This window comes from Lepus europaeus, chromosome 1 (assembly GCF_033115175.1).
Source record: "Lepus europaeus isolate LE1 chromosome 1, mLepTim1.pri, whole genome shotgun sequence".
In the NCBI taxonomy this organism is placed as follows: domain Eukaryota; kingdom Metazoa; phylum Chordata; class Mammalia; order Lagomorpha; family Leporidae; genus Lepus; species Lepus europaeus.
This window is the reverse complement of record NC_084827.1, coordinates 46,314,964-46,334,239: the sequence shown is the minus strand read 5'-3', so window position 1 is coordinate 46,334,239 and position 19,276 is coordinate 46,314,964. Positions and strand designations below refer to the sequence as shown.

Genomic DNA, 19,276 nt, shown 5'->3' with positions numbered 1-19,276 from the left:
CTCAAGCTGGTTCTCTGCTAGGGGACACCGGTGTCACAAGTGCCGGCCTTACCTGCTGCACCGCAATACGGGCGCCCTAGAGAAAGTCTGCGCTTGAGAGCAGCTCACTGGTTTTTTTTTGTTTTGTTTTGTTTTGTTTTGTTTTTTTACGAGTACCAAAGCAGACTTTATTAGGCACCTTTGTTCCTCACAGAGGAGCAAGCCCGGCCCGGAGCGCCTGGCGGCCACACCACGCCCCCCCAAAAACACTACTTGGCTGGAGCGTCCCCGCCGCGGGGGACCCTGCCATGAAGCTGGGGCTGGCTCCCCGACTCCACAAATACTGAGGAGTGGGTGGGGCCGCCCAGGACACCCACCCAGACGTTGGCAGACAGGGAGCCTCAGGCTCAGACAAGAGCTGCCCTGTGCCAGCCAGCAAGGGAGAAGGGAGCCACAGGGCACCGGTTCCAGGAGGGTCCCTCGCCCGGGCTGGGTCCTGAGGATCCGGCTCCTCTGGCTCCTCCGGGCTCCTCCCGGCTGCGCCACCTCAGTCCCACACATAGGGGTTTCTAAAGACCTGCGAGCTCTTGCCATCTTGGGGCGGTGTGGCCACCCGGTGGCCTTGGGCAGCCGCGCACAGGTCCTCGGCCCGCAGGGTTGAGTTGGCACTGCCCACCACCTGGCTGTTGGCCGTGGCCCGCGGGAGGATGACGTCGTAAGCTCCCTCAGCCGGGCCCTTGTGCATCAGGGTCATCTCGGTGGGCTGGTAGACGCTGGTCAGCAGCTGCCCGTTGTAGCCGCTGTACGGGGACACTGGTCTCTTAGCTGAGGCTGGCTCGTCCATGGAGAAGGCCTTGTTCTCCACAAACATGCTCTGGCCGGTCTGCTCCTTGAGGATGGTCTCGTAGCCCACGCCCCGGGTCGGGTACATGTCCCCCTGGTAGCTCTGCTCGGGGCTGGCCTTGGTCACCTGGGAGACCTCGGGGATGACGTAGAAGAGAACAAAGGCCCAGGCGTTGGCGGCGAGGGCGATGGCCAGCGTGGGGTCATCCCAGGTGGGGCTGCTGTGCTGTTCGTTGCCGTAGGTGTACATGACGATCCACACCACCCAGATGGCAATGGACGTGGCCGTGGTGAGCAGCCCTGCAGGTGAGCTCCTGCCCTGCCCCTGCCCCTCCTGCCCTGGGCTACGAAGTGATCTCCCACACTGCCTTCAGGAGAAGGAGCAGGCTAACTTCCTGTATTTGGTACTACCGTGCTGGGACTTTCACAGCAATCAGACACTGTGCCTCCCCTCCACCTGGGAGGAGCTGCAGAGACGTGGGTGATGACGGAACAGCAAACGGCGCTGCAGTGCCTGGCAAGCGGAGCTATTTCACGTATGCCTCATCAAAGAACAAACAAAACAACCCGTGTAATCGTGCTTGCTAAGTAAACTGCCCGGGTTCATCCAGCATTTGGTCATTGAGCTGATTTTCAAACCCTGGCCCAGTGTGATCCGCAGACCTCCTCTTTGGATGCTGCACTCCGTTCCTGAGCAAGTTTGGAAGATGAAAAGTCTCCATGTCCCGTGACGGTGGTCAGGTCACTGTGCAGGGAGCTCAGCAACCCATCTGATTGGCTGTATGTTGGAATCAGCGGGGGAGTCTCACCTCCAGAGAGTTGATATAATTGGTCTTGGGTGTAGCTAAGACATGGGTGTGGTGTCAGAATCCTCCAGGTGGGGCCGGTGTGGTGGCATAGCAGGTAAAGCCACCACCTGCAGTGCCGGCATCCCATATGGGCGCCGGTTCGAGTCCAGGTTACTCCTCTTCAAGTCCAGCTCTCTGCTATGGCCTGGGAAAACAGCATAAGATGGCCCAAGTCCTTGGGCCCCTGCACCCAAGTGGGAGACCTGGAGGAGGCTCCTGGCTCCTGGCTCTGAATCAGCCCAGCTCTGGCCATTGCAGCCATTTGGGGAGTGAACCAGCGGATGGAAGAGCTCTCGCTCTCTCTCTCTCTCTCTGCCTCTAACTCTGCCTTTCAAGTAAATAATACTTAAATCACTAAAAAAGAGAGAGAGAACATTTCCTACAGAATAGAAATGGAAAGTCAGATACAGCTCAAGTTTAGGGGAGAAGGAAAAGTGACAAGAGACTAGGAAAGTGTACACACACTCACACATCCCTCTACAGGTGTTGTGCAATCAGGGCTGAGCCGCTGGTTTACAGCCCTTGCATTCCCACCCTCTCTCCTGTAAACCTTCAGCCATCCCCACCATCGAGTGAGAACAACACAGCATTTACTCTTCATTTTTTATTATGGTAAGATACTTACAACGCAATATCGACCATTTCACTAATTTTTAAAAGATTTATATATTTGAAAGAGCTAGAGAGGGAGAGAGAGAGAGATCTTCCATCCACTGGTTCTCCCCTCCTCCCAAATGGCCACAACACCTGGGGTTAGGCCAGGCTGAAGCCAGGAACCAGGAACTCCATCTGGGTCTCGCACATAGATGGCAGGGGCCCAAGTACTTGGGCCATCTTCTACTGCTTTCCAAGGTGCATTAGCAGGGAGCAGGATGGGAAGTGGACCAGTCAAGACTCAAACTGGTGCTCATGTCGGATGGCAGCATTGTAGGCAGCAGGTTAATGCACTGTGCCACAATACAGGCCACTGTTTTATCATTTTAATGTGCACATCAGTGGTACCAAGCACATTCAGTGTTGTGCAACCATCACCACTGTCCACCTGCAAAACTTTTTTTTATCATCCCAAAGGGACACCCAAGAGGCAGTCTCACTCCCCATTCCTCCTATAACCTCAGTTCCTGGTTACCAGTAATTTGCTTTCTGTCTGTATAAATTTGCCTGTTCTGGACATATCATATAAATGAAATCATTCAATATGTGGCTTTTTGTGACAACCTTATTTCATTTAGTAGAATGTTTACAAGGTCCACCATGCTGGAGGTGTGTTAAGACTTCATTCCTTTTCATGGCCAAATAATATTCTGTTGTATGGATATACCACAATTTGTTTATCCACTCATTCAGCTGATGGACAATTGGGTTTTTTCTGTCTTTTGATTCTATTTGTTCTTCTCTCAAGTCTGAAGTTCCTTTACAGAAAGAGAAAGGAAAAATTGTATAAGTTAACAATGGAACCCTGGAGTAGACCTGTGGTTAACCAAGTGTGGTCTCCCAACCAGCAGCATCCATGTCACTCAGGGACTTCATAGAAGTGCAAGTCCTCAGACCCCGCCCCAGACCTAGTGAATCTGAAACTTTACAGGTGGGGCCCAGCACCTGGATGGTACCAAGCCCTCCAGGAGGCTCCTACAGGCCAAAGTTCCAGAACCACCATAAAGTGCCATATATTCATTTTTTTAAAAATAGCCTATGGGGCCAGCGCTGTGGCATAGCAGGTAAAGCCTCTGCCTGTGGTGCTGGCATCCCACATGGGTGCCGGTTTGAGTCCCGGCTGCTCCACTTCCGATCCAGCTCTCTGCTATGACCTGAGAAAACAGTAGAAGATGGCCCAAGTGCTGGGGCCCCTGCACCTACGTGGGAGACCCGGAAGAAGCTCCTGGCTCCTGGCTTCGGATTGGCACAGCTCCAGTCTTTGCAGTCAGCTGGGAAGTGAACCAGCAGAAGTCTCTCTCTCTCTCTCTCTCTCTCTCTCTCTCTCTCTCTCTCTCTCTCTGCCTCTCCTTCTCTTTCTGTGTAACTGTGACTTTCAAATACATAAGTACATCTTTAAAAAAAAAAAAAATTAGCCTGGACACCGGCTTGGGGTCTGAGCCCCAGACACTGCTGCTGCCTTCACTCACGGCCAAGTTGCCGGCCCGGCCGTGAAGCACCTGTGCGGCAGAGCGGGCTCCAGCGCCCGGCAGCCTCCCCAGCTGCTCTGCAGTGGCGCTCCCATCTGCCGGGCTCCGAGGTGCTCGTGTCACCGAGTTGGGCTGGTGCAGAGACAAGGCTGATGTGACACCCTCGACGTATCAGCGCGCTCTGTCATAAACAAGCAGACGCTGCAGGAAGACAGACCTGGTTAGAGAGCCGCACGGGAGCAGCTGACATTGTCGATGTCTCGGTCCTAGGGAGCCAGGATCAACAGGCTCGCTTCAGGAACGCTACCAGAAGACGCTTGGCCCCCGGCACCGCAGTCTGGTTTCCGCATCTCCTCCTGGCCTGGTCAGACCCCTGCTCTTCCCCGCCAGCCTGCACGCCTGCTGCTCAGCCCTCTGGCGCTGGGGGTTGTGGTTCAGGCCGCCTCCGTGCCTCTGCTCAAGCTGTGCCTCCTCCCTGCGACCTCCTCCCGCTGTCTCCCCGTTCACCACTGCTCATGCGCGGTTCAACATCCCCGCTCTCCCGAAAGCCCACTGGGCCATGCCAGCCCACAGCCACCTCCTCTTCCTCACCCTACTTTCCAGCATTGCTTACTTAACCGTACTCTTTGGCCTTTGCTTTTTGGGGGCCATTTTTGTTATATTACTATGTTATTATACAAATTTAATTCCTGACAGTTCCCTAAGCTCCAGTATCCATGATGTAGCGGGGGGGGGGGGGGGGGGCACGTGCTGTGTAGGACAATGGTAGTGGCCACTTTCAAACATCAAAACATCAGAGCATGAATTATATAGGAAGACGCGCCAAGTGAGCTATGTTGGGGCTGTACGGGGGAGAAAAGCCAGGTCTGGCTCTGGACTGAAATAAAGGAGAAAATGAGGAATGAACTCGATTCCATGTTGTGGCAAAGTAACTGGAATTTGGAGTTTGGTAGAGGCGGTTAACTGGGTAGATGACAGCTCCCAGGGGAAAGAGAGCCCGAGCAAATGATGGCAAGGCCTCAGGGACACAGGGAGCGATCGAGAGGACAGACAGGACTTTTGGCTTGCTGCTGCTGCTCCAGGTCCCCGGCCTGAGACCTCTCTGAGCTGCCCAGGGCAGAAGGTAAGGGAATTGGAGGTGACACGGGCAGGGAAAAGGGAGAAGCCGAGGAGAGCAGGGTGCCCGGGCATCCTGCTCATGTTACACTGACAACCATGCAGAAACGGCACTGCATCAACCATATCTGGCCTTTCTGGAGCATTCTGCCGGGAGTGATTTTTTTTTTTAACATTTATTTTACTTATTCAGAAGGAAGAGTGACAGAGTCAGAGGGAGAGACAGAGATAGAGATCTTCCATCCACAGAGTTTACTTCCTAGCTGGCTGCAAAGGCCAGGGCTGGGCCAAGCCAAAGCCAGGAGCCTGGAACTCCATCCAGATCTCCCACATGGGTTGTTAGGGCCCAAGCACTTGGGCCATCATCTGTAGCTTTCCACATTAGTAAGAAGGCACATTAGTAAGAAGCTGAATGGGAAGTGGAGCAGCTGGGATGCGAACCAGCGCCCAGTACAGGATGCCGGTGTCACAGGCAGAGGCTTGACCCGCTATGCCACAATGCTGGCCTCAAACTGGGAGTGTTTCTTATCAGGGGGGTCTGATATATTAGGAAAAATTTCACAATAAAATAGATATGCCCTGAATATCCTCAAAGTGCCATATATTCATTTTTTAAAAAATAACCAGAATAAGGACTTCACTGTCTTCATGCTTTTTTTTTAAACTAAAATGGTACAGCCATGCCTCGTGGAGGACTTTGGGGCCTCACTCATCTCATTGCCAGGCACTTGAATGATTTATTTATTTATTTATTTATTTGAGAGGCAGTTACAGACAGAAAGAGGAAGAGACGCAGAGAGAGAGAGAGACAGAGAGAGAGAGAGAGGTCCTCCCGCCGCTGGTTCACTCCCCAAATTCTGCATTAGCAAGAGGTTGGAATCAGACATCAGAGCTGGGCCTTGAACCTAGGCACTCCAATACGAGATGCGGGTGTCTCAGCAGCTGGGCTAAATGCCTGCTCCACAATGAACATTTTTGGGCGGGCTTCCTTCCTGGCTCTGTTTTGGGGCCCTGTGTCTTATTTTCCTCTGTTAAATCCTTGTCTGCCTTACAGTAATCGTACTGGCCCATTGAGCACCGCTATGGTGCAGGTTTATGTGCACAGTCACTCATGTTCACCCCAGGTCTACCCGGAAGCCGTCATGCCCAATTTAGATACAGACGCCCAGGCGCAGGGAGAGGCTGGGACGGGGCTGCAGGGGAGCAGGAAAGCTGGGGCTGCAGCCACGCCATCACACCACTGAGGCACTCTCCCAGGCGTCTCTGCAGACGGCCATGAACCCTTTGCTGAACAAGGCATGGGACAACTAGATGACCACCCCCCTTGTTTAACTGGTGTGGCTACGATGTGGGGTTCCGTGCTCCAAGGCCTCCAGGAGGTCCCTGGGACACCCTGACCAATGGCCCAGGGATGAAATGAGCGAAGCCAGGGAGCAGCGACAGCACAAGTGGCTTCTGCTCCTGGGGCTGAGAGGGGATTCCTTTCTCACAGGGCTGCCCCAGACCCTGCCCCCCACCCCCACTCCCTCCCCACCAGGCCCCAGGGCCACACCAGGATTGATGGGGCCTGGGGGGCACCTCAAGCACAGCTGTGCACCCTGTCCCACCCCGAGTTGCTCCAGACCAGTTCTGTGATCACACATGGTGCGCAGGGGACTCTGTGTCCCTGGAGGAGGCAATGCGACACAGCAGACAAGGCCCCGGGCTCTGGTTTCCTGCCTGTGCTTGGCTCCAGGACTACTTCCTCTCTGTGTACCTGTCTCCTTATCTGTAAACTGTGCGTGATAATCGTCCTGACACCTCCTGATGCTATAGTGTCAGGGTTAAACGCACAGAGGTGACCCGTCCTGGCTTGAATCCAGGTTCTGGCACTTGCTGAATGCCCTTGAGAAAGCTGCACAGCCTTGCTGAGCCCAGTTTCGCATCTGTAAAGAGCTGCTACCTCAGAAAGCACAAGGGAATAAAATAGAGTCACCAACACAGACAAGCCAGGATCAGTGAAACCGAGCCAGGCGTACAAGAAGCCCATGTGATGTGTTAGCTCTGGCTACTGCTGTTAGTGTTCACACACGTTGCCCACAGTGGCTGGGGATGATGTTAGCTAGGATCTCCTTCCCAGTTATTAAGATGCTAATGCAAGCAGCTCGCTGGGGAAGGTGCAAGGGCAGGAATCCCAGGAGGAGCTCTGTGCCTGGGAACTGAGTGCAAGTCCTCCCCCGGGCCCCTCCTGGAGGGCGGCCAGGAGGAAGAGGAGGGACCCCTAGACAAAGAGAAGAGCAGTCTTGGACTACGCAAACTAGATCCACTCCCTAGCTCAACTCTGAGCCGCACTGTAGACAAATTCCCTCCAAGGCCCAAAGGCCGGGGGTGTGTTTCTTACGTAACTTCACAGGCAGATAGAAAGCCTTCTTCTTCCTTTTCCAAGTACTGCAGCCTGGGCACAGGTGGTGGGCGTGGGTTAGGCAGGCTGGTGCTGGGCTCCCAGGCAGGGCCGGCTCCCCCCACCTTCTCCTCCCTCTCCCTCCCCCCCCTCCCCCTCTCCCTCCCCCTGTGCAGCTCCTGCATCGTTTTCTCTTATTGCCCTTCCTCGGGCACTGAAAGCTGCTTGGCAAATCAGACAAGAGGTCTAATGTAAGACATCTTTCATGAGTTTTATTAAAAGTCAAGAGGACTAGGGCTGGGAAGGGGAACACTGCCCGCTTCCCTTGTGCTATGGGATCCTTGAATGTCCTGCGGGGCTGAGGAACCCATTCCACCCACCATCCAGGAGAGGGCGCTCACGGGCTTAGCTATGCAGCACTCTGCATCGCCACTGCCCCACCCCCTCCAGTGATTGGCTTAGGGATGTGTACGAGACCCATTTTGAACCAATGAGATGTGAGATGTGTTCTCTGTTTTCTCTCTCTGCCTCTTAGAAACATTTTCTTCCCCTTCTGTGGGAGTTTCCCCAAGACTGCCTACTGGGCCTGAATACAGAAGCTGTGGCTCTAAGCAGCAACAAAGCCTGGGTGCCTTGAGTCTCCATTCTTCCTTTCTTCTCGGGAATAAGCACGATTCCGTTTCCAGCTGCAAAACATTCTACTCCCCAGCCTCCCCTCCAGCTGCCCCCTGTGCATAAATACCAGTCAGTGAGACAAAGGCAACAGGGTTGTGCGGTGCTTCCCGCGAATCTCCTTAAAAGTGAGGCACCAAGCTTATGGTCTGCCCCTTCTCCTGCCTGGAGTGTAGATGTGATGGCTGGAACTCTAGCAGTTGTTTTGGCCCTTGAGGTGACTTTGAGAGAGGGGAGCCAGGTCCTAGGATATGGAGCATCAAGGTAAACATCTGGGCCCATACATGGTGGCACCACCTTCCCAGCCCCTGCACTGCCTAACTCTAGCTTTCCTTTATATGGAGAGAAAAGAAACTTTCGTGTTGTTACAGGCACTAGACAAGTGGATGTTCCATCCCACAAAATAAACTTACTTCTAATTTACGGATCTAGACTTCTGCTGAGCCACCCTGCAACAACCAAGGAAACCAGACTTAGAATGAAGCTGAAGCCAAAGCAAAACCAAACCAAGTCTTGTAATAAGTACCGCATGGCGCTGCTGAGTCAAACTTGTCCTGACGCTGACTTGTTCACGGGAATTTCCAGGTATGGGACAAAGAAATGCACTTTTTTAAACATTTATTTATATATGTATTTTAAAACAGAGCACCTTGGAGAACAGTGAGGGAGAGAGAGATTATTTATTTGAAAGGCAGTGAGAGAGAGAGAGAGATCCTCCATCTACTGGTTCTTTCCCCAGATGGCTGCAACAGTGAGTGAGGTCTGACCCAGGCTGAAGCCACAAACCAGGAAACTTATCTGGATAGCTCACATGGATGGCAGGAGCCCAAGCCCGTGGGCTATCATCTGTTGCTTTCCCAGGCACATGAGTAGGGAGCTGGATTGGAAATCAGGACTCGAGCCACCACTCCTATGGAATGCCGCTGTCAAAGGGGGCAGCTTAACCCTCTGCACCACTGAGCCGGCCCTTCACTTGGTTTTAATGCTAGTTTGGGTTGAGTGCTTTCTTCCTTGCAACTGAGAGCATCCTAGTTGTATAGAGTTTCATTTGTAAAGAAAGCCGTATAAGTGGGAATATATTTAAGGTGCATCTGGGCTTTCTTTACAGTGGAATCATTTGTTTATAAGATTTATTTATCTACTTGAAAGACAGTTACACAGGCCTCAGAATCAGCCCTTAAGGCATTCGGATATGGTTGAAGAGCCCATGAGAGTATGGTAGGCATGGAAAGCCAAGACACTGCGGCAAAACAAAAAAAAGAAGAAGATGATGATGACCTAAATGAAAGATCTCTGCGAGTGAGATCCCAGTGGAAAGAACCGGGCCATCAAAGAAGGAGGTACCTTTCTCTGAAGGGAGGAGAGAACTTCCACTTTGACTATGACCCTGTCGGAATAAGATCGAAGTCGGCGAACTCAAAAGGCCTCCATAGCCTTGGAAACTCATGACTAGAGCCTAGGGAGATTACTGACGCCATGAACAGGAGTGTCAAATTGTTAAGTCAACAACAGGAGTCACTGTGTACTTATGTCTCATGTGGGATCTGTCCTTAAATTAGGGTCCAATGTGAAGTAATGCTATAACTAGTACTGAAACACTATTCTACACTTTGTATTTCTGTGTGGGTCCAAACTGATGAAATCTTTACTTAATATATACTAAATCAATCTTCGGTATACAAAGATAATTGAAAATGGATCTTGATGTGAATGGAACAGGAGAGGGAGTGGGAGATGGGAGGGGTGTGGGGGGGAGGGAAATTGTGGTGGGGGGGGAATTAAAAAAAAGAAAAGAAAGACAGTTACACACACACACACACAGAGAGAGAGAGAGAGAGAGAGCACCCTGCAACAGCTGGGGCTGGGCCAGGCTTAAGCCAGGAGCCGGAATTCCATCTGGGTCTAGCATGTGGGTGCAGGGGCCCTAAACAGTTGGGCCACTTTCTGCTACGTTCCGGGTGCATTAGCAGGGAGCTGGATCAGAAGCTGGGCAGCTGGGACTTGACGCGGAGCCCGTATGGGATGCAGTGCCACAGGCAGTGGTTAACCCCAACACGCCACCACGCTGGCCCGCGGTGGAGTCACAAGATGCATGAATAAAGTCTGAACGATTTTTCAAGTTGCTTAACATTTCTTGAGTGCCTGTTATGGGCCAGGGATTGGATGTAAATGATCGCTCATTTCTGCAACAGGACTGGATGTCAGAAATTATTGTTCCGGTTGTACAAAAGCAAAACCTGAGACTGATAGGTTTAAATCCATTGTCCAAGGCCCTGTGCATAAGCACAGAGCGTGGACTTGAACCCTGCAGGAGGGACCACCCCCACGATCTTCACGCTGCCAGAGCCCCAGCCACAGGTGTGTCCTAGTCCCAAGGTTCTGTGACTCCTGCTTGCTAAGCTCTGTAGAATCTTGCAGCTTGGGCTATGCGGAATATTTCTATCAGTCTCACCCAAGAGGACCTGCAGCTGGGGGACCAGCTGTCTTCCTGGGCAGAGACCACTGTCCCTTCATCTCCTTACCCCTTGCGGGCTGTCCCTGAGGCATAAAGGCACCTTTGGGTACCCTGACTATTTCTTCTTCTTTGAGGTCACAGTATCCAGAGCACGTGTTCCACATATGGCATCCGGCTCAGTGTGCTCCCTAGCAACGTGTATGTCCTCAGGCCCAGTGTTCAAGTTCGCCTTTCATTTAACATTGGACGTTATACTCCAGAGTGACTCCTGCCGAGGGCTGATTAGTGTGGATGCTGTGCGGGTGTCGAAATGGAAGAGATCTGACAAGCAAGTCACGTGGGGTTTTTGGGCCCTGCTTCTCACCTACGAAGAGAGACACCGCGAGTTTGTTTAATGTGACTGGAGTCTCACATGTCGTGTTCACTTGCTGATGCGTAATTCAATATAAGCAAATGCTGACTCCCCGTGTGAGGTGTTTCCTGCGACTCCAGGCTGTGTAGAAAGGATCAGCTTCTATTCAGTACCGCCGGATATTTCACAGTGCAAAACGGATCCAGATAAACAAAATCTTCTCTTGGCGAAATTACTATAGCCCAGTTTTTTTGGGGGGGAGGAAGTCATCACTACTTCGCCCTCATCAAATGAGATAATAATGCCCCCGAGAGTGAATCAGAAAGGAACATATAAATATCGGTCATCAACACTTCTTAGGATACTAGCGACATTTTCTCTTCCCAGATAAGCCAACGCCTCAACACAGAAGCCACCAAACATGGTGGCTTCAGCTGATGGTGACATCAATTTCCAATATTCAAGCAACTTTCTCAAGCATACCAACCCTCCAGTCTCCACTCCTTCCACACTCCATCTGCAAGCCTCACTCGTAGCTAATAAGACGAGCAGTGAAGATTTCTCTGCACCAGGAAATAGTGACTTTCCAATAAGAATAAAGGTAATTTAAAAGACAGAGAGAGGTTGGGGCTTCAATATATTTTATACACCCATACAATATTTAACAGGACCGTGTGAATTCAGGGAAATGGAAAGACAAGCCACAGCCTGGGAGACGATATCTGTGAAAGGTGTGTCTGGGAGTTTGGTCTAGCAGTTGTTAAGATACTGGTGTCCCACGCTGGAGTGCTCGCGTTCGATTCCCAGCTTGTTCCCACTCCTGATCCCAGCTCCCCGCTAATGCACACCCTGGGAGGCAGCAGGTGATGGCTCAAGTAGTTGGGTCCCTGACACACCCATGTGGGAGACCTGAGTGGAGTTCCTGGCTCCTGGCTCCTGGCTCCTGACTCTAGCCCCGGCCCAACCTCAACCATAGTGAACATTTGGGTAGTGAGCCAGTAGATGGGAGTTTGTGGTGTTTTTTTTTTTTTTTTTTTGGACCCCTCTCTGTCTCAAATAAAATAATATGAACAATCCAATTTAAAAATAGGCTAATGGTCTGAACAGACACCTCATCAAAGAGGATATACGGGGTGGGCATTTGGCTTAGTGGTTAAGGTGCCCACATCTGGTCCCCAGCTCTGGCTCCTGCCTCCAGCTTCCTGTCAATGCAGACCTGCCCTGGGAGGAAGCAATGATGCCTCCATTCATTGAGTTCCTGCCGCCTATGAGGGAGACCTGGATTGAGTTCCCAGCTTGGCTTGCAAGTATTCGGGGAATAAAGCAATACCTAGGAGTTTTCTGTGTGTCTGTCTGTCTCTCTCTGCCTCTTAAATGAATAAACTAGAAATTAAAAGTAAAGAAGATATTTAGATGGCAAAAAAGCAACAGATGAAAATACCCTCAACATCATGTATCATTAGCGAATTGCAAGTTAAGACAATGGTGAAGTATCACTACACACTCACTGGAATGATGAAAATCCCAAACACTGACAAGGCTGTGAGGCAACGGGAACCCTCATTCCTTGCTGGTGGGAATATAAAATGGCACAGCCACTTTGCAAGACCGCTTCTCACATAACTAAATATCTTCTTCCCACGTGATCTGGCCATCAGGCTCCCCTGCATTGGTCCAAGAGAGTTAAAACTTGCATCTACACAAAAACCTGCACGTGGATGTTTCTAGCAGCTTGACTCAGAATCGGCAAAACTTAGAAGCAGGAAGCTGCCCTTCCCTAGGGAAATGGAAGAATTATGGTACAGGCAGACAATGGAATCCTATTCAGCACTTCAAAGAAATGAGCTGTCAAGCCACACAAAGACTTGGAGAAAACTTACTTGCAGACAACCAAGTGAATGAAAGAGTTGTTCTGAAGCCTGCGACGCTGGCGTCCTGTATGGGCACCAGTTCCAGTCCTGGTTGCTCCATTTCCAATCCAGCTCCCTGCTAATGTGCCTGGGAAAGCAGTAGAATGTGGTTCAAGTGCTTGGGCCCCTGCACCCACATGGGAGACCTGAGTTTCAGGCTCCTGGCTTCCGTCTGGCCCAGACCTGGCTGTTACGGCCATCTGGGGAGTGAACCAGTAGATGGAAGATTCTCTCTCTCTCTCCCCCCACATCTCCCTCTCTCTGTAACTCTGCCTTTCAAATAAATGCATACATATTTTTAAGAAAAGGTTGCATACTATACAATCCAACTAAATGACTTTCTGGAAAAGGCAAGGCCATGCAGAATGTTTTTAAAAACAATATGGTTGGCAGGGGCTGCGGGATAGGAGGGACGGGCAGGTGGAACACAGAGGATTTTTAGGTCAATGACACTATTCTGTATGATACTGTCACAGCAGCCACTCGTCATCACGTGTGTCCAAACCCATAGGATGAACACCACCAAGAGCGGACCCTGACATAAGCAATGGACTCTGGGAGGAGACCATGTGTCCGTGAAGGTTCATTAGTTATAGCAGACTCACTCCACGGGTGGGGAATAACGGGCAGGCTGGGCATATGTTGGGGTAGGGGGTAATGGAAACTTTGTACTTCCTTCTCAATTTCTTTTTGGTGAGGCTAAAATTCCTCTTAAAAAATCAAACCTATTTTAGAAGCATACACTGTATGTTCAATAAACCCAATTTAATTAGCATACTTAATGAACTACTTAACGCTATGTGCAGTGATAAATTAGGTGGTGCATATGGCAACTCCTAAGCTTCTACACATTCGGTTAAGTCAGTTATTAGTCAAAGACCTGCAAAGCAACTATATGCAACTCAGCTCTGATATCCTGCCCAGGGGGAAACACCAGGGTCTGTATTCCAGCGCCAGGTGAGATAATCAACCACAACCAAATCCATTTTGTCAGGTAACAGCAAAGTCTCGATCAGAGCCAATGCCAAGCCGCTTAGTGGCTCCATTATCCTGGAGGGTGGTGGCAGAGGCTCTGGAACACTGAAACTAGTGCATCTCTACTGGTCACAGGCATGGAAATAGACCAAGGAAGGTTTTGTCACCCTGGAAACAAAGCCCAACGTATCATTTCAGCCCCACAGCCATCAAAGCTTATTGTGAATTCTGCGCTCGTAGGGTTCACAACAGACATGCTGCTCTTGGGAGAGGTGTGGCAGGAGAGTCCATGGGAAAAGATGAGTGAATCTGGCCTCCAAGACAGACATGAGGGAGAGTGGCTTGTGCAAATGTCTTCTCTTCTAAAGCTTAGGAAGGCGTTGCACTGGTCAGAAGCCTCCGTGCACTACTGTCTGCTGAAAGACAGGAGGAAAACAGCCCCACTGCATCTCAAGAGCTCTGGGGACCATCGACGTGAAAAGTGTATTCAGACAGCGTGAAATAAGCACACGGTCCAGCCCCTTCACTAAAGCTCTACCAAGCCCTACCCTTCCAATTTTGGGTTCTTGGGAAAGCCCTTCAAAGGCATCTGGTCAAGCCTGCCACCCTAAGCAGGAATTTCTTCTAAGGCATATTTGATATATAGCCAGGCTGTTGAGAGAGAGAGAGAGAGAGAGAGAGAGAGAGAGAGAGAGAGAGAGTTTGCTTGTTTCCAAAATGCCTCATTGCACTGCGGGAGTGGGTCTGTGCCGTGGTCTGGATATGGCTTGAGTGTGTCCTCCAGTGGGTTCCCATGTCACAAGCTCGATGGTCAGTGCGGGGAGGTGAGAGGTGCTGGAACCTTTAAGAGGGGAAGCCTTGTGCAAGATAATTGGGTCACAGGGGACCCTGCCCTTGGGAAGAACTGCTGTAGTTCTCCCGGACGGCGCCTGGTTAGTTCTCACTGGAGCATCGTTAGAGGAGCAAGCCCGGCCCCTCCCAGCTTCTCTGGCTTCCTGCCTTGCTGCGTGATCTCTCTCCTTTCCAAAGCCAGGGGGCCACGCTCCTTGACTTCCGGCCTCCAAAACAGAGCTAAATAAAACTCCTCTCTGTCTACGTCCTCGCTGCAGGTATTTTGCTGTAGCAATGGAAAACGGAGGACTACCGCTTGTCAGGACATTTTTGCTTACTGTTAGCAAAACTGCCTCCGTCTGCCTCCCAAACCTTTGGCCACACCCTCCCTGTAGAACAGGGGCAGAGAACATCCAGCCGCAGGCAGGGTAAGGCCGTGAAATCATCTGGTCTGGCCCTGCCAAGGCAGCGCAGCCGGGACTGGAAATTCAGTCCATCTATACAGCGTGCTGATTTTCAGTTGATAATTTGATATGGTTCATGAATGATGTCATAAATATCCCAATGGTCCTTAGCAGAAGAAAGGTTCCCCACCCCTGCTCTAGGACCCTGGAAGAAGAGCGATCCCTCTTCGTGGCTCTAGCCTCACCAGCTGTGTGACCATCTGCAAGTGGTTTAACTCCTCTGTGCCTCAGCTGTAGTTGCTGAAAGGGAGACAAGAGCAGCTCCTCCTAGGGGGGAGGTGAGGATGAGACAGCCGCACACAGCCTGGCTTCTGATGAGCACGAGTTCGTCATTAGCCGGGGTTATAATTAGCTATTGCACATGACGCCCTTCCAATAACTATGGAGTGGCGATTGCTTTGCCAGGCTTGCAAGAAATGGCGACATCCTCAGATTTCCTTGAGTCAGAGATTATGGACCTGTCTGTGGACAATGAGAAGTTGGGGGTCTGTACCTGAAGGGCTTAAACGGAAAACACAGTTCCCCTGGGATTCATCAGGGGCCTTATGGTATCACTCCAGATTGGGTGTGTCTGTACTCTCCCCTCCCCCTCACCTCCCTGCCGCACACCCTGTCTTTCAAGTGCAGAGGTCCCTTTTCTTTGGCACCAGCTTGCCATCCACCTCCCCCTCTGACCCCTGACCTCTGTGACCTGCAGCAGGCTGGGTTCTGGCTCTTATCCAGGATCATGTGGTGCTCTGCTTTTAGCCGTCCAGCTTTCCGGAATGACATAACAACAGAGATGTCCCCACAGAGGAAAAGTTCTACACGTGGCCACACTTTGCCAGCACACCGGGGAAGCATTTAAGGCCACCCGGTACACACACACACGCACACACACACACGCACACCTGTATCAGCAGAGCAGTACTGCCTTAAGTGACGAGCTTTGCTCCATGCTACCCTGGGAAACAGACGAGTCCACACTCTCCTCCTCGGAGCCAGGCCTCGTGGAGACGAGGGCTGAGTCCAGGAGCCGGAGGGTTGCTTAGGAGACAACATGGCTCTAACAACCGGGTTATAACAGTCAATAAAATCGCCATCTGTTGAGCTCTTAAAATGGGCCAGGCACCACGCCAAGCATTTTACAAGTGTTAGCTCTCATTTTTTCAAACCTGTTTAAATTGTGGAATAAAATACTCTTAGATCTAAGTGTTCAAAACAAATGCACGGCATAATGAACAATCACAAAGCAAACACTTGTGCAACCACCTTCGCGGTCAGGAAAAAGAATGGTGCCTGGGGGCGGGGGGCGCTGCAGAACCCCTGCTCCGAGTGGTTCCTACACACCCCAGAGCCCTCGCCGCCCCAGAGGCAAGCCCTCCTCGGAATTTGGTGATCTTTGTTTCTCTACTTTGTATTTCCTCAACAGCAATGCACTGTAGTATATAAACTGTATCACTTCCTTTATCGTTTAGTTTTGCCTTGAAAATGTATTTGACAGGTGGGCGGAGAGAAAAAGGCCTCCCATCCTCTGATTCACCCCCCAAATGCCAGAAGCCAGGAGCTAGGAACTCTCCTGCAAGTCTCCCACATGGGTGGCAGGAACTCAGTTACGTAAGCCATCAGTGCTGGCTCCCAGGGTCTGCGTTAGCAAGAAGCTGGAGTCAGGAGCCCAAGTTGGATGCGGGGCTCCGATGCGGGACACAGCGCCCCAGCCACTAGACCAAACACCCTCCCTGCAGTGCTGCTTCTGTTTGGATTCTAAAGTACAATCTCATGCAATGTTATTAGGTCTTGGAGTCAAGGCTGTGTGAGGTCCATTCATGCTGCTCCCTGGCGTGGCTCCTCCCTTCTCAGCACGTGCAGTGCTCCATGGTGTGAATGCACCACAATCCACCCATGCACTCTGCAGTGATGGGTGTTGGTGTTGCTTCCCGGATGAGGTCATCACAAGCATTCAATTCGCGGACGGGCTCGCGTATGTATATACATATTCTGGAGTACACGAGCAGTTCCTCTTACAGTCACATACCCAAGAACAGAGCTGCTGGGTTGTGGAGTGGGCACGTTTTTAGTTTTATTGCATGACGCCAGTGTGTTTTCCAAAAACGGTTATGCTAATCTACCTCCCCACCAGTGGTACACAGATTTCCTGGTGCTCCCCATGCTAACAAATGGGAGGGTCCAGGTCTTCAGCTGCACCGATCTGGTGAGTGTCTGCTGTATTTAGCTACAGTGTCGATGCCTGGTTTTTAAACCTCAAAGCCATGGGAGCAGACTTCCTGCATGTCTGCTGTGCTTCTTTGACTTCAACATTGTTTTTATAGGATTCATCCATGTTGGTGCCTGTACAATGTCACTGCATTTCCCTTTATTCATGTTATATATATATATTTTTTTTAAATTTATTTATTTATCCGAAAGTCAGAGTTACACAGAGAGAGAAGGAGAGGCAGAGAGAGAGAGGTCTTCCATCCACTAGTTCACTTCCCAATTGGCTGCAAAGGCCAGAGCTGTGCTGATCTGAAGCCAGGAACCAGGTGCTTCTTCCGGGTCTCCCAAGCGGGTGCAGGGGCCCAAGCACTTGGGCCATCTTCCACTGCTTTTACAGGCCATAGCAGAGAGCTGGATCAGAAGTGGAGCAGCCAGGACTTGAACCGGCACCCATATGGTAGGCCGGCACTGCAGGTGGCGGCTTTACCTGCTATGCCACAGCGCCGGCCCCTATATATTTTATTTTATACATGTTAACATCCTTTTGTAAGTGTTTCCCCAAAGTCTTTGCCTGTTTTTCTGCTGGATGGGCCACCTTTTTTCTTATTGTTTTGTAGGCCTTTTTTTTTTTTTTTTTTTTTTCTTTTTAAATTCTAAGGCCGGCGCCGTGGCTCAACAGGCTAATCCTCCGCCTTGCAGCGCTGGCACACCGGGTTCTAGTTCCGGTTGGGGCACCGGATTCTATCCCGGTTGCCCCTCTTCCAGGCCAGCTTTCTGCTGTGGCCCGGGAAGGCAGTGGAGGATGGCCCAAGTGCTTGGGTCCTGCACCCCATGGGAGACCAGGAGAAGCACCTGGCTCCTGCCATCGGATCAGCGCGGTGCGCCGGCCGCAGCGGCCATTGGAGGGTGAACCAACGGCAAAGGAAAACCTTTCTCTCTGTCTCTCTCTCTCTCACTGTCCACTCTGCCTGTCAAAAATAAAAAAAAAATTAAATTCTAGATACTGGTTTTGTATTGCAAGTTTCTTCTTCCTTTTTCGCGCATATCCCTTTAATTCTCAAAACAACCCAGAGAAACAGCTATTATAAATATTATGATATCTGAACAAAACAGTCTTGGAGTCCAGTGACTTGTTCAGGGTCACCCAACCAGGCGAGATCCATACTCAAGTGCACTCTCTCGGAAGGCCTGGCTCCTACCCGCGCAGCCACAGGCAGAACAGAGGCTGCTCTGCCCTCCTCGGCTCCTATCCAGGCCCTGTGCCGGCTTCTCGGCTCCTTCCTTGACCCCTCCTGCCTTTGGTTTAGTCTCCACTGCCCTTTCCCGCCTGCTCCCGTGCTTCCTTCCAACTCTCGGTTCCAAATGTTGTTGCCTGGGGACTCCTTTGGACTCCAGCTCCGTCTGCCAGGGGCCTCTTCCCGGGCAGCCTTTCAGACCAGACCGCAGCCTGGTTCTGGCTCGGGCACTCCCCGAGTCCGCTCGGCTGCAGGCTGGGTGGCCGGCATGGCGGTTGGTTTGCTGAGAGATGACAGCACAGGGGCCGGGCTCAGAAGCAGGTGTCTGTGCTGGAGTCTCACCTCCCAGGCAAGCCCTCGCCTGCTGCTCCTCGGCCATCTCGTCACCCCAGTGACACCTGCTCTTCACTCCCTGCCCGAGCCCACACAAGCACCAGGGCCAATGGGTTCTGCAAACGAAGTGACTCCTATTTCTAGCCACTTTTCTCCTTGGCTGGCCTCCATGCCAGGCCAGACCACCACCATCTCTCACCTGGGCCCTGGACGCAGCTACTGTGTGCCCTCTGCACGTCCAGTCTCCCCTCTTTCCTGCCCATTCTCCACACAGCAGCCAGAGAGGTCGGTTCCAAATACTGATCCGACCATGCCCAACTAGCTGCAATTCTCCACTGGTTCCTCCCCTCTCCTGGAATAAAGACTATAATCCTTTTTTGGCCGGCGCCATGGCTTAACAGGCTAATCCTCCGCTCTGCGGCACCAGCACACCGGGTTCTAGTCCCGGTTGGGACGCCAGATTCTATCCCGGTTGCCCCTCTTCCAGGCAAGCTCTCTGCTATGGCCCGGGAAGGCAGTGGAGGATGGCCCAAGTCCTTGGGCACTGCACCCGCATGGGAGACC

The 19,276-nt window shown here is 51.6% G+C and overlaps 1 protein-coding gene across 1 annotated transcript; it reads right to left on the bottom strand.

Moving 5' to 3' along the window:
* Positions 1 to 275: 275 nt before the first annotated feature.
* Positions 276 to 18,758, bottom strand: LOC133762513 (G-protein coupled receptor family C group 5 member C-like). The gene is made up of 2 exons (XM_062195522.1): positions 18,722 to 18,758; positions 276 to 1,122 (listed from the first exon to the last, which is right to left on the bottom strand). Exons 1-2 carry the CDS (start codon positions 18,756 to 18,758, stop codon positions 527 to 529), a joined length of 633 nt encoding a protein of 210 aa, XP_062051506.1. The 3' UTR covers positions 276 to 526.
* Positions 18,759 to 19,276: the final 518 nt, after the last annotated feature.

What these genes read in the sequence shown, in the direction of transcription:
- LOC133762513 (XM_062195522.1), bottom strand. Translation starts at nt 18,758, where the DNA reads ATGGCCGAGGAGCAGCAGGCGAGGGCTTGCCTGGGAG. An exon ending in GGCGAGGGCTTGCCTGGGAG is followed by an intron (nt 1,123 to 18,721) that starts GTGAGACTCCAG and finishes GCTCACCTGCAG; the next exon opens with GGCTGCTCACCACGGCCACG.